Source organism: Mycteria americana, chromosome 17 (genome assembly GCF_035582795.1).
Source record: "Mycteria americana isolate JAX WOST 10 ecotype Jacksonville Zoo and Gardens chromosome 17, USCA_MyAme_1.0, whole genome shotgun sequence".
Lineage (NCBI taxonomy): Eukaryota > Metazoa > Chordata > Aves > Ciconiiformes > Ciconiidae > Mycteria > Mycteria americana.
The window spans coordinates 7,408,163-7,422,697 of record NC_134381.1 but is presented as its reverse complement, the minus strand read 5'-3'; the positions used below and the strand labels follow the sequence as shown (position 1 = coordinate 7,422,697).

The following is a 14,535-nucleotide window of genomic DNA, read 5'->3' as shown; positions in this document are numbered from 1 at the left end:
CTGCCTGCAGTGAGCTCAAACAGGGAAGCAGCTGGAAAAGGTGGCTCTGTCTTCCCTTCCTGCTGAGATATTCAGGGCTTTGGTAAGAGCAGATAAGAAACAACCAATACCTTGGGGTTTCAAAGCTTTACTGCTAAAACCATCTTCTGAAAGAAAACAATCATCATACAATCCTTTGGCCGCAGAAAGGCAGGAACCTCTCCTCTTCCCCTGCACCCATCTTGCTCCTGTTCTTCCCTGCTAAATAGCAAAAATGAAGTAACTTCCCTTTGTGTCTTAATGAGCCACACACGACTCAAAGGGAACAATGACAGGGGTATGCTCCGTGCTGCAGCTTAGGGGCAAATTCCAAAGATGTACTATGGTGTAAAGTGCCCCAGAGCCTTCTGCAGGACCTGCCCTTGAGACCTGCTGCATGTGTGCGTTTCACTGCTACATGAAATGAGGGGAAGGGTAAAGAGAAGCATTGGTTTGATTCTTATTTCTCACATTTAAAATTGCACAAGGAACTAGCATTCTGCAGACAACTGCTGTGGGTCCCTTCCCACAGGATACCTGGATTTGTTTAGCCTGGGTTCAGCGCTTGTTTCCAGCTGTGATGGCTTTCAAGTTACTTGTTCTCTTCAAGATGTTTGGGACAAAGAGGAGCCCCGAGGCTCGCTCAATGCTCTCGATGGGAACCAGGAACCGTTCCAGGGGGATTTTCTCATCCACAGGGCTGTTGGGCATCACGTACGAGCGCAACTCAATCTCCCCACTCTCTTTTTCCAAGATGAGCACCTTGAAGAAATGGGTGGGGACGGCCACGTTGTTCTTCCCAATCACCTGGTACTTGACGTACATCTTCCCGTCAGCCTCCATCCTGCACCAACAGCAACGTCCCATGTCACCCCCTAGTCTGGTGCCACATCTGCCCCCCTCAGCCTTCCACCACCACCCCTAAGTGAGCCCCCACCCCACAGCATGGCAGGGAGCACCCCTACTTCTGCGGTAGGGGTGTAAAAACATTGCTGAAATGGAGGCTCCATGACACGGTGAGGCTGAGCTGTGTATTGGGTTGGCTCTGCCCAAATCCCTTCCCTGCTGTCTCTCTTTAACAGCCTTTCCAAGCTATTTCCCAATGCTGAAGAGACCTCAACATCAAACAGCTGTTCTTTAGCGCCACATGAAGATCTTTGCAAATAAAGTCGTGCTCTTAAGTGGAGAAATAGTCCATGAAATAAAACCTAGAAGCTTTATTCTGCAGGGAAGGGGTCTGCAGTCTACTCTGTTAATCTAGTAATCTACTACTACTAGACCATTAAGGACTGCAAACAAAAGCAACTTGGTTATGTGGTAGCTCAAGAAACCCACCTTTACTCATGAAATAATCAACTGAATGGGAAATACACAAACTAATCCTAATCCTAAGAAAGTACCTTGCCACAGAACCTCTGTGCACAGCTGGTCTCACCTACTGAGTGGGGCCTTAGCAGATCACTCCCCATGGCCTGCTTTCCTCTCCCAGAACAATGCATCTTTCAAGTGCGGTCCCAGCTTGGCCCTCGCGTTTACCTGGGCAGGTAAAGGGGTCCTGTGCAGACATAGACATTCTTGTTGTTCCTTGCCAAGCTTCTGCTGTACTTCTCGAGGTTATTCCAGGCATTCTGGTTTAAATGAGGATCCTAGAAACACAACCAGGGCAACACAGACAGCAAAGTCAGTCGCTGGGGAATTTCTTCACTGTTCAGAGTAATAACACCCATCTTTTCTGTAACATCTCGCGGCGCCCCAGGCACTTTCCATACAGCTCTCCACTATCACCTCTGCTCTGGAAGCTGCATATGGCGAGGTGCTGGTTTGCACACCCAGGAACTGCACCCACTTGCCTCGGACCATGATTTTTGCGAGCGTCTGCCCGCCCATTTAACTTTGCTCCTGCGACGAGCTGCACTGAACGACGTCTCTCATGGCTCGAGAGGAGCAGGCAAGCAGGCACGTTTGCAGCATGGCTGTTGTTAAGTTTAGCGGGAAACAAAGCAGCCCCGGTGAACTTGGTCACTTTGGCCCCTCTCTGCCTGAACCGCGATAGGGACAAATCCCACGGCAGAGCCACAGACGCTCCGAGGTGGTTTCCAGCGGGGGGCAGCGTCTGCCCTTGAACACGGGCAGCTCCGCCTTCCGCCCGGGCGGGGCGAGTCTCCCTGCGGGCCCCCGGGGCTGCGTGGAGCCGGTGCCCGCGGCGGGTCCTACCTGCGGGGCGATGTTGCTGAGGTAGAAGGTGTCCCGCATGGCTTTCTGGCTCCACTTGTGGTTGGCGGCGGCGGCCAGGTGCCCGCGGTCGAAGCCGCTGCCGCGGTAGTCGGCGTTGGTGGCGCGGTGGTACTCGTGCACCGAGTCGTCCTCCTGGAAGTCGCAGCCGGCGCGGTCGGAGGTGCCGCTGAGCGTCTCCCGGTTGAGCTGCTCGATGACCCAGAGCGCGCTGCGGCTCCGCGGGTCGTAGCACAGCACGTAGGACTCGCGGCTCCGCAGCTGCGCCAGCCCGGGCAGCCCGTACTTGGTCAGCTCGGCCCGCCCCGAGCCCGGCAGCGCCGGCGGACCGGCCGCCGCCACGGCGGGCACCACGGGCAAGCGGCCCAGCAGCCCCTCGGCCGCATCGCCCTCGGCCCGGCGGCGGGCGGTGAGGGCCGCCCCCAGCCCCGCGCCCAGGGCCAGCGAGGCGCCGGGCAGCAGCCACCGGCCCCGCAGCATGGCCGTGCGCTGCGCCGCAGGAGCGGCCGCCGCTTAAACGGGCCGCGGCTTTCCCGCGGCGGGCCTCGCCCCGCTTAGGGCGCCACCCGCGGGAGCATCGCCCCTTTAAGGGCAAGAGGGCGCAGCGGCGCGCAGCGCTGGGCGGGCAGGCTGCGGACCCGCCGGCGGAGACAGAAGCGGCGGCGGCACCGGTGTGCAAAGAAACCATTTTATTAGGACAAATGAGAGAACAGCATTAAACGCGAGGCCCAGAGGCCACGAGAGGGGCTGGAAGGAGAAAGTACAAAAATAAAGACGGGAGCGGGCAGCGAGGCGGGACCCGCGCCTCCCCCCGGCCGGGCAGGACGGCGACCTCCCGGCCCGGTCTGCACTGGCCTCGGCACAGCCCCAGCCCACCCGCGGGTGCCACTCTCCGGGTGCCAGCATCCGCATTTGCAGTGTTTTTTCCTCGAGGAAAGCCACCGCTCCCCCAGCTGGCCCCACTCCAGCCCGCACCGCACACCGCGGCGGGGTGGGTGAAGGCAAAGCAAAACCATCTCGCCAAAGAGGAGATGGCAATAGAGACGGGCTAGCTTATACACACAAACCCACAGCACGCTCCAGGCCTCCGCTTGCCCCGGCTTACTGCTACTGCTCGGTCACTTGGTTCCCCCCAGCCTCCATCACAGAGGGCATTTAGAAATACGGTAGTCATCACCTGTAGCAGCATTAACTCCAAGGTCAACACGGTGAGTCACGTCACCAACAGGACACATTGAACAGAGCCACCCCTTTCGTTAAAGGAAGCATTATAAAAATAGTGTTTAAAAAGAAGCATAAAAGAAGCGAGTTTTAGAGTAATAAAGTGTTCTCTATACCCTGTTCTGGCAATTCTTTCCAGACAAGGTGGGGGAAAAAAAAAAAAAAGTGTTATTTGTTCCTCTCTTTCAGGGAAAGGGTGTTTTAGAAGAGCGCTCCAAATGGCAACAAAGTCACTGACACTCTTAAGGGAAAACAGCCTCTGCTTTCTCAAACACCCCAGACTCCCCCAAAGCAACTTCTGGCCTTTGTTCTGCTCACTGCCAAAGCATGAATAATTCTAGGTTAGGTCACAAAATCCAAACTCAAAATCAGTGTTCTGAGTGACCACCATCAATGACTTGATCTCTACTATCCTGTTGCTTCTACCTCATTAGCAAAGCCACAAAGTTTCCCAAAGCCTGAATTACAGCCAGGTGCAGGCAGAATGGACCTCTTCCTCCCAGGGAAGGTTCATCTCTCCCCACATCCAGCACAGTGTCCTGTTTCTCCTCCCAACTGAAGATGGGTCTCCTTTCCCCTGCCTGGCAGTAGTCCTGTCTGTAAGGAATGCATTCGAAGAGCTATTTAAACATCCTCTGTTTAGGCCCCTATGAAACAAGGGGTCCTCAAGGCACCCCAGACTAACACCTCCCAACCCAAAGAACTGCTGCTTCAGCCAACCTCACTGCTCTTGTGGCAGATTAGGACTGAAAGAAATCAGAGGTGGAAACGTCTCAAGGGTGGAGCAGTTGTTACTTGGCCACACAAGCAAGGAATCACTAGTTAAATACCATCTGACCTCAACAACAACAAATGCAAACAAACAAAAAAAATCACCAAAAGCCTTTGAAGAATGACACCAAGGAAACTCATGAGGAGATTCAAAAGCTGGTAACAAGACTTTCTTTTCTCCCCTCAGAAAATCTGGTTTTGCTCTTAAAGAAAGGAGAAAGTCTTGGAATAAAGAAATGGATGTCCCAAGTCACTGAAAAGCACAATTCCTTTCAACAGCCCTTTTCAACAGCAGGACAGAACTCCTACCACACAGGAGGGGATAAGGAGGGACATAAAACAGCTTTTCATGTAGGAACCGGGCTGTCGAGGTGTATCAAAGTTGTTACAAGTTCTCCCTAAAGAAGAACTCAATCAGGTTAGCAGCCAGTCTGGATAAGGCTAGAGAATTTATCCCAGAGAACCTTTCCATCAGCCGAACGTCTCATTGCATTCCATTAAACCAGTGCAGACTCCTTTTAAAAGCATTCACCATCACTCCCTAAAGAGAAGTAAGACAGCACAACATAAGCCCTTCAGCACCTAAGAAGGGAGGAGACAGCCCGACACCCATACCCAGACAGCCACCTGCACTGCTACTTGAGTAGCCACCTCCCTGGCGTCTTCCTCAAGTGTTTGTAATGCTACAGACCAGCACCTGGCTCAGAGCAGGAGGTCAACCTCAGGGCCCAAATGCTACTCTGAAAACAAGCAGAAGTTCATCTACAAGTAATGCTTTAATCCTGATTTGCCTACTGCCTTCTCAGGTTATTTTGAGGAGACGTCTAGCTATTCAGAGCAGGAACCCTCATGGATGCTCCTGTTAGCAGTGAGAAAATACAGCATAAGGGAACACTGCACTTGCCAGGGGGACCCGAAATGTACAGTCTAGGTACTCAGGGAGGTGCAAGCAGAGCTTGTACGTGGAATGCAAGAGCACTACAGCAGTATTTAGAGCAGTTCAGAAGCAGAAGTGTTTGGAGGAGGTCCAATTCCGCCTAAGAGTTCAACCCTCGGGTTCTACATTTGTGCTTACCAGCTAGCTGTTTGGCCATATGAGGTCTGACTACTGGCCTCTCTACTGCAGGGTACCCAAGAGCTGAGACCATGAGACCACCTGGAATAGCTCAGCAATACAAGGCAGGAAGAACATCCATCCAATGGTTAGAGCAGACAGGATGCTCCATCACACAGCTGGCCTGGTCTATCAGTTCCATATTTCTTGGAGGAAAACTCTACTCTCTAGAAAGGACTGCAGCAGAGAGGGATACTGTTAGCCACAGGTATTAATTACAGATTAAGTCTTCAGTTGCTCTTGCTGCACCACGGCAGCAACACCTGTTGCACCAGTATCACTCGAGCATCTTCTGAAGAGGCAGAGAGATTGCTTGGGATTGCAAATAACAGTATAGGTGCATGCATCAACCTGTTCTCCGGTCTCCCCTCCTACCCTTGTGGGAATTACAGTAGCCTGTAAAGAACTGGCCTTCAGTGAAGGAAACAACACCAGTAAAAAAGCTGAAGGCTGACAACATCCGTCCCGTTAGGGCGATTCAAGGCCATCAGCAGCTTAAGCAGACCTTACAAAGACTGACCTTTAACAAATCAATACCCATAAATACTGAAAACTGCAGTGCCAAACAGCTATGCAGAGGTGAGCCAGGATAGGACAGAAAGAAAAGGAAAAGCACGCTGGATTAGTGTTCACTCAAGATCTTCTGCACAATCCAAGCACCTGGGTGTTGGCAGTTTCTCCCTCTGAGGATTAGAGTTTCTGACGAGCTTGACACTGCTGGCAGGTTAGCAGCTCTCTCCGTAGTTTGTCTTAGTCGATGTTCACCTGATCCTGCTCCACTGTATTTGAAATGCAGCAGCTTCCCTCGGAGGAGGGCAGGTGTCCAACTCAGGACTGCGACTCCAACAGGACTGGTAGACAGAAAAGTGGATCAGCCCCAGCAGTCAGCTAATGACTGAAATGCTTGTATGCCCACTGGATTACACCAGAAGACTCTTAATTGTAGGTCGGACCTGTACCTTGTCTCATCCTGACAAAAAGTACTATGAGACAGCATCAAGGTTACCATGACCAGAGCTTATGCAGGGTAATATTATGCAAGCCACTGAGGCAGAAAACCCCAGTGCCATGCCTGTATAAGCCCTTAAATACACCTGTCTTCATTGCACATTACTAGATGTCCATTTCTTGTATTTCAGAATCCTGATTGTAGCTGGATATGCTCCAGTTCAGAGCCAGGAAAGCAGCTTGAGGACCCCCTGCAGCAACAAGCTCCTACTCTAAGGCCGTGCGTAATAAGGCTTGACTTCAAACTACACTTCACTCATTGATTAAAACCACCACAGTCTTGCTTTCAAGGAGGCCTTGTTGATAGGGCGATTCTGGATTCAGGCAGTCACAGTGCACAAAGCCGCCAGCTGTAATCATGTCCTCCCATCTCAGCTTCTCAAGGTCTCCTTCCCAGGCAAAGAGGTTCAAACTACTGGATATCGGACAACAATCACCAGAAACTGATGCAATCTTCTCTGCACACCCCAGGGATGGCCAAGTGCAGACACAAGGGAGAAGAATCCAGAAGCTACTTGAATGGCAGGATGTGTGACTTCATTGGAATACATTCTATTCACAGGAGGAAGATCCTTCTATACTCACCCACCAAAATCCACTGGACTCAGCCTGTCCCTTCCCCATCAGAAGTTACTCCATGTGTTACTTCCATGATCCAGGAGTCCATCCCTTCAGGCATATGGTTTCTTTCTCCCCAAACTTAAAGTCATTAAAAAAGATACAAAGAACTGCTTTTGGCAGCATAGAGGCATTTGAGATTTGAAAAAGTCTGGAGTGCAGGACCCAAGTAGATGGGGAAGTAATCAGTCCTTGAGCTAATAAATAGAGTAGAATGAAGTCTTCAAGGTGGCCAGTAGCCCAAACACAAAACCTGAAGTCCTGCAGAGACCACTAGGAGCTTTAATGCACCACACTGCATAGGGGCATCTCCTGGGATCCACTGCCATACAGTTTCTCTGATGCCTTTTGTTAGGCTCATGGACTATTTAGAATCTTGAAGTTCCTTTGCCTTCTTCAAAATCAGGTGAACATCAGAGATAGGATAATCCTGTCCCAAAGAAACAAAGTGATATATGTGACTACCTAACATTTCTCGTACACATTGTTTCACTTAAGCAGGGCAAACCTTGACAACGGCATTCTTGGCCTGTTATAACATACAGCCACATTCAGTTACTCCTCTAACAGCTAACAGTTTCCTGTTTTGTAACTGATCAAGCCTCAATACCCTTCAAGAAGTTTTTTTTTTTTTAATTCGTCCTCCCAGGGTAGTAAGCTGGCCTGCTATGAGGGCTATCTTCATGCCAGAAAGCCTTATCAGAGCCAGTACCTTGCACAGCCCAAAGCAGGCACTGGCAGAATCGGAGATATCCTACTGTTCAGTGCAGGTGTTTCCAATGTTGGGCTCTCGCAGATCTCAGAACTAAACAAAAGCCTCTGGCCAATAAATTTAACTCTGTTACCTAGGGTTTCACATCTTTGCTGGGAAATATTAAAATTTTTTGCAAACCAAAAGACATTAAAAACCTCTAGTCTATGACAATTTCTCTGTAGGCTGGAATGGGTGCATAAGCAAAAGATTCACACTTCCAGTAATGAGCATGCTGTAAGATCCCTTAAGACTTCTCTGCATGCAAATATCAGAAATCTAGTACTTCTCTTCAGCCAGGCATAACCTCTCTCATACCATCACCCTCTCTCACAGTACTTTTAAGACTCTTCAAATTGCTCCCTATGCCCACTACATTTAATCCTTACCTGTAGCAGCCTCATGTTCAGAGTGAAGTCTCCTTCCAGCAACTGATCCCGGATTAGTCTGAAAGATGAAAGTTATTGCAGCTACTTTTGACTCTTTACAGAGAAACTTTAAAAACAGACTGTGCCCTTATAGAGGCTTTTGAAAACACTTTTGCTACCGTTGTAACAAGTTACTATAACCTATTCACCAGAGGCCTTAACACATGCCTTGAGAAGACTCCCGGATCCACAAATTTAGGTAGAGGAGGGAAAGATAAGAGCAGGAAGGCTACCTATGTACTTACGTCAACATGGCACAACAGACGAGCAGAAGAAAATCAAAGCGCTTATCATCAGCAAAGAGGGAGTCCCAGATACGGATGACATCTGGCAGCAGGAACTCTTGGGACAAGAGCAGCGTCAGCCAGCGGAAGGCAAAGAACTGGGGTTTGATGTTCTGTTCTTGCTGTTAGACATGCACCAGGCAAAGAATGAATACGTGCTTTCAGCCAGTTCCCTACAAGTAAGAGATGCACCCCCATATTTCCATCCCCACCTCCACCCTGATATAGTTCTAAGCTGCCAAGTCGCACTGCAACATCAGCAAACCCACTGCCTCCTTTGAAGACTCTCACATTCAAGCTAGATTGAGAGATTCGTGCAGCCATGCCCCACGTCTACAGACAAGCCAGAAAATGCTCCTCTGTCCACAACATGGAGTAAAGGAAGCTTTTCTTCCTAAAGGCACTATTTCTGTCAGTTCCGTTAAACTTGCCAAGTAATTTTAATGTTCCCATTTGAACAGCATTTTATCTGCAAAGCTGCAGCCCTCCCCCTCTAGCAGAGGCACTGTTTTGTCAGGATTTCCTCTCCTTTCCAGAAGCCCTGTATTTATCAAAAAGTTTACTATTGACAAAAAGAAACAAAGATGAAAACAGAGTTCACACTGATGGTCAGTAAAACATACTGTAAGCACTCTAGCCTGAAGCTTTCTTGTTTTCTGCTGTCAGACCCAAGGGACCATAAGTTTAATCAAGGTCAAACGAGTTCAGGATCCTGCTGATATTCTTAAGGACCAGCTGCTGCATGGCCAAGACCATTTCCTGCCAGCCAAACAGTAAGCAGTTTATTTTCTCCCCACTGAATCAGCCACCAGCCAACACTGTGGGTCATTCCACTGTGCTGACAAACCATCTTTTGGATTCTAAAAGAAATATATTCAAATTTTTCTAAACGCAAAAAAATCTCAGTGTGATTTGGTGAAGGTTGGAGTAACAAGAACAGCTTTCCCCTTCCAAATTCTTCTTGGACTTTCACACCAAATGGGCTACAAGACCCGAAGATGTTTTCAACAAAAGCTGCCTTCTACACGTTCTACAAAACCCACATCAACCCAAGGCACTCAGAGACCCTTGGATGAAGGAGAATGATAGAATTAGATGGGGTGGGATGGTCCAGCTTGCTGGATTTCAGTTTACTTCTGGAATGATCTCCACGCAGTTTAAGTTAGTGCTGTCAGGACAGCCAGTGGCAATAGAAGTGTGTGCATGGAGGGGGGGGCTGGTTTCTGTTTTGTTCTTAAAGACAGAGACACAATTCCTGTAACCTCAAATTCCAAGGAACTCTACAGCAAAACTCATGTTTTGCCTGATGACTAGAAGAGAGTAAAGACTCCAGCTCCAACTAGGCCTCAATTCAGGTGACCAGGGATCATGGCCAAGTCACTTCGGACTCACAGCTGGCAGCTTTGCAACAACTATTGTTTGCTTTCACAGTCAGGCAGGGGAGGAAAGCCTTGCTGTGTCAGCTCGCTCTAGGCTTACTCCAAGGAGAAGTTGTTTCAGCTCATAGATAAGAGAGCCTCTATGCCCTATAGGCAAAGCCCTTCATACACTCTTTCAACTTTTCTATTCAAGCACAGTAACAGTTTAACAAAATTGGTTGACATTTAAATGCACTATTAAGCTTCACTCCTCGCATTCCAACAGAGACTCGGAGAAACACCTAGCTCCTCACCAGTTTCAAATACAGCTCCACATCTTTTTCCTTCAGGGTGGAGTAGACCTTCTCCATTTTGTAGGTAATACCACACTGAGAATCATCCAGGCTCTTAATGAAGTTGTCCCGAATTTCAGCCATTAGATTAGTAAAGCAGAAAAACGTGTCTGCTTCAGCATGTTCTGGAGGGGGGGAAAAAAAAAAATTAAATGATGGAGGAATAGAGGAAGCATCACTGACAGAAGTACACAGACTTAGAACTGTTCTTGCTCCATAATCTGTTTGCTGTACTGGTTTCAAGCAGCAGATCCCACAAGATCTTGGCTTGCTTGGTCTGGGACAAGACTAGACTTTTTTTTTTTTTTAAACTAGAAATGTCTACAGAGCCACTGCAAATATAGCCCCTGTGTGGAACACAAGGTCTTCATGACATCGGGTCACAAACTGGTTATCTATGTCCAAGAACACCATCTACTCTCCCCACCATCAGCACACACCCTCAGAGCTGCCATGAAGTAGAAGCAACTGGCAAAGTACTCCCATTCCATTCTTTTCTTACCAGGTATATATGGTACGAGGAAACAAGAGCTTCTAAAGGGATTTTAAGTTTCAAAACATGCATGCAAACCCATACAAAACCAAACAAAATCCATGCAAAACAAACAAAAACCCCTCAAAAATCCTCACTTCCCGTGTCCTCACCATCACAGCCCATTCAGTTTCTATGAATTTGCTGTGGTCCCCAAAACTCTTTTCTTGCTGTATTTACTTTTTGGCCCCAATCAGTCAAAACAGAGTTGTTTAGAGAGAGTCTTATTCCCAAAACAGTTCTTTACGCAGAGAGCATGCAGTACAACAGCCATTACTGAGTGACCAAGAGTCTCTCACCTTTCCATTCGCTGTTAGGATCTGTAGCAAAGGTGTAGTAAAGAGGCCCCACGATTTCATTCATCCCCTGAACGTACGCTATCCCAGGGTTCAGCTTGGCATAGATGAACAGGATTCGCTCCACCACTTCCCAGTGAGCTTCACAGCCGTTGGGCAGAACTTCATACTCGCTCAGAGAGTTAGGAGTTGTTTTAAGAGGGGAGCTCACCTGAAAAGCAAGGCAAGACTAGGGCTGATTCAGGATAACGAGCTGGCACAGACAGTTTTGTACATGTGACAAGCTTGGCTTTTAATACACATAGCCCCCCAAAAGATTTGGGCAGCTTATACCAAGCAGGCAGGTGTTCACAGAAACCAAGACAAGTAACTCAGGAAGCACAAAGGCACTGAAATCCTAGTGCTGACTACCCCTGAAGAACAAAGCAGTCTGTGCAGCAACAGACAGTTCCCCTGAGTCACTGTACCACTTGATCCCGTGCAGTAAGAAACCACAGCAGTTCCACTTTTTTTTTAGTAGTATGAGGAAAAGTATAGATCTGCTGTGGTAGCAGCCACCTTCCCCAACAGCATGTGGCACTTGTGCTATAATGCTCATGAAAGAGGAAAGAGACAACACACATTTTCCTAATTGCAGGTTTACGAGATCCAGTTCTGGAAGACTATGTAAAAAATTCAACTTCAGTAAATTAAGCCTTCAGTGATTTGTTCCCATACAGAAAGACACATGTCAAGCATAAAATACTCACATCTTCCTGCAACTCCAACTTCCACCAGAAGTCAGGAAAAAATAATCCTTAAAATTCAATACACCTATAATTCCCTGCTAACTGTCAGGCACGTCAACTGGTTCTACAAAGCTGCCTAGCCAACAGAATACACAGTACCTGCTGGGGTATCTGCTTAATTCAACCACACAAGCAGAGAGAGAAACAGAAAAAAGCCTGACAAACACCCTTCCCCTTATCAGCTAAGATGCCTTGCGCCATGGACAGCCACCACCTAGATCTCACATTTGTAACCCCGCTGCGGTTTCGCGCCACCGTCTGCGACTTGAGTGTGGTCTGCTCCACCCGCTTGCGCAGCGTCTCAAACTCATTTTGGGGGTCCAGGATTAAAAGGCAGGGGTAGTCTGTTGGGCGCTGGAAGAATGCCATGTCAGGGTACAGCCTCCTAGGATGGATACAGAAGGAAATCAGGCATAAGAAGAAGGAAGTACATGCCCCATGTTGAATGGGAAGCTTGGTTTAATATTAAACTTCGTTTTCAAAGTACAAAGTGTTAACCAAACCACCCAGGTTCAGAAGCTCGAGTCATTATGCCTCACACACCTGACATCTTTGTCTATCTGGAGAAGCACTTCATTATCCTTGAAGTAAGTATTCCATCGACTGTCTGGATTTGGATTGAGGGGCTAAAGAAATAAACAACAGAAACAGAACAAGCATGTTTCACATGTATCAAAATCCTCAGTAAATATACAATGATTTAACACTTCTGCTGTCTCTCTGACATCTAGTATGAGCACACTCCTAGCATATCGGGTTTACTTTTTTCTCTCACTAGCTATGTTTAGTGTTGTTTCTTCACACAGTGTGCAGGAAGCAGATCAGAGCTTGTGAAACGAGTGAGCATGCAGGTTCACTTAGAGGGGCAGAAGCCAACATTTCCAATCCCTTTTGACCTGCCTCTTAATGACTTTGTTCCCAAATCAGCTATCCTGTCCTGTGTCAACAGGATTCCTGAGTGAAGCTCCAACCTGCACAACAGAGACAGTCTTTGTGCTTAGGGTAAGAGTTACCCACCCACACAGTGCCTAGGTGTTGTGGTTATTAGTTACAAGTATCCCCCTCTATCCCAGCTCCGAGAAGGCTGATTAAGCACCACCGTTGTGCCCAGGAAAAAGGAAATACATACTAATATGAACTGCCTATCCTTTATCTGACCAGTTTTCCAATATGACAAACTTAACTACCCCTCCATGCACACCTTCCTCTCTCCAGATCAAGATCCATGCAAAGTTAACAACTAACCCAGAGAAGAGGCGGGGGGGGGGAAGCAAGCAATGTTCCAAGAGATTCAAAGATCACTGTAACCTGCCAACATGTAGAATGTTACAAACATGCTAGTTTTACAGCACCAAGGCCTCCAGAGATCACAGCGGCACAGATGACTGTACGCTGGCAGAGAAGTTAATGTTCAGGACAAGTCATGGAAGCAATTGTATCATTTTACAGACTCTTCTGATCAGTTACTTCATTCCCTCCCCCAACACGCACACTCTTAACAGCACTTTTAGAGAAGGAAAAAGCCAAGGGATGCAAGAAGTAGTCAATTAAAAAAAAAAGCCAGCAGCAGAACTAGAAATAAGTGAGTCTCTTTCTTGCCTTCCATGCCATAGTCCAACTTGACTCTCCTGCTTCTTTTATATCCTCTGTTCAGAGCTGCCTGCTCTGAGTCCACCCATGGACCTCACTCCCCAGGAGAGCATCTCTTTGCTAAAGGTACCTCTTGTGAGCCTCTCCCTTTTCCTAGGAGACCCGTAGCCTGGGTAGCTAGCCCCAAAGGAGAGGAGAAGGGATTTGCATAGCTGAAAATAAGCTCTCTTCAGAACTATTGGTGCTTTGCCAATAATTCTCACTGAAGGCTACTAAGACACAAGCACCAGGCTGGTACCTAGGAACCAGCGCTCCTGCTAGCAGGACAAAGTTCTCTCAGTCCAAGAACAGAGCCAAGAGCAGCCCAGGGGTCCAGACTCCAGAACAACGGTTTATAGCTCTGGGGAATTTTCTGCAACACAAAGGCTTAACAGCACTTACATGATCTTCTAAGGTCACATCTTCCCTTGAAACACCCAGGTTGGCTTTGGCAATCCCAGGCTGGATAATCATTTCCTTTAGGAACTGGGAATACAGATCCCTTACGGAAGAAGAGAGGAATTTGCAATGAAGCAGAAGATTAAGTCAACGTAAGCACCCAGACTGAGTTAAAACAGATCTCTCTGTACCACCCTGCTCAGCCAGAAGGCATTTGATTTTCTCTTCAGTTGAGTTCAGCTGAAGAGGTCAATCCACCAGACCCAGGAGACAGCCTCCAGAACAGTGCATTCCACATGAGAACAATTTATTTTATGAAGGTACTTAATTATTTAAGGAACTATTCTCCTTCTCCACAGATATCATTAGAAATAAAGAGCAAGTACTGATGTCCTCACCTCTGTTTCTTCAGCAAAGAGCTCCATAAGGCTTTCTCTAAAGGGAGGTAGTTCAGAAGTATCTGTAGAGAAGACAGATGCACACAAATTAGTATTTGGAGAATAAGCTATTATACCTGTAATAAGAGCAAACCAAATGCAGCAGCTAGAACTGGCTCTATGAAAATACTGGGAGCTTTCTCCAGAAAGCCTAGTACTTTGCCAAGCGACAGTCAGAAATATTTCTGGGACTGGTTTTCAACACAGACCTATTTGTAGGACTGATCAATAGCAAACCCGACTGAAATGCACTCCTAGCTGAATGCAAAGAGCAGCCAGCCACTTTCTGTCATCCAAA

At 47.9% G+C, this 14,535-nt stretch overlaps 2 protein-coding genes across 3 annotated transcripts in view; both read right to left on the bottom strand.

Moving 5' to 3' along the window:
* Positions 1 to 111: 111 nt before the first annotated feature.
* On the bottom strand, positions 112 to 3,129 carry ENDOG (endonuclease G). Its single transcript, XM_075519364.1, has 3 exons — positions 2,233 to 3,129; positions 1,555 to 1,664; positions 112 to 862 (listed from the first exon to the last, which is right to left on the bottom strand). Exons 1-3 carry the CDS (start codon positions 2,728 to 2,730, stop codon positions 577 to 579), a joined length of 894 nt encoding a protein of 297 aa, XP_075375479.1. The 5' UTR covers positions 2,731 to 3,129; the 3' UTR covers positions 112 to 576.
* A 37-nt stretch (positions 3,130 to 3,166) lies between these two features.
* TBC1D13 (TBC1 domain family member 13) overlaps positions 3,167 to 14,535 on the bottom strand; it is a 13,373-nt gene continuing 2,004 nt past the window's right edge. For both annotated transcript variants that reach the window (XM_075519588.1, XM_075519587.1), the window contains exons 4-12: positions 14,199 to 14,260; positions 13,804 to 13,903; positions 12,316 to 12,398; positions 11,998 to 12,157; positions 10,988 to 11,195; positions 10,118 to 10,281; positions 8,407 to 8,567; positions 8,123 to 8,180; positions 3,167 to 7,412 (exon numbers count right to left, since the gene is read on the bottom strand). In XM_075519588.1, the coding sequence (XP_075375703.1) occupies positions 7,347 to 7,412; positions 8,123 to 8,180; positions 8,407 to 8,567; positions 10,118 to 10,281; positions 10,988 to 11,195; positions 11,998 to 12,157; positions 12,316 to 12,398; positions 13,804 to 13,875 (972 nt within the window). In that variant the 5' untranslated portion in view covers positions 13,876 to 13,903; positions 14,199 to 14,260 and the 3' untranslated portion in view covers positions 3,167 to 7,346. The remainder of the gene's footprint in view (positions 7,413 to 8,122; positions 8,181 to 8,406; positions 8,568 to 10,117; positions 10,282 to 10,987; positions 11,196 to 11,997; positions 12,158 to 12,315; positions 12,399 to 13,803; positions 13,904 to 14,198; positions 14,261 to 14,535) is intronic.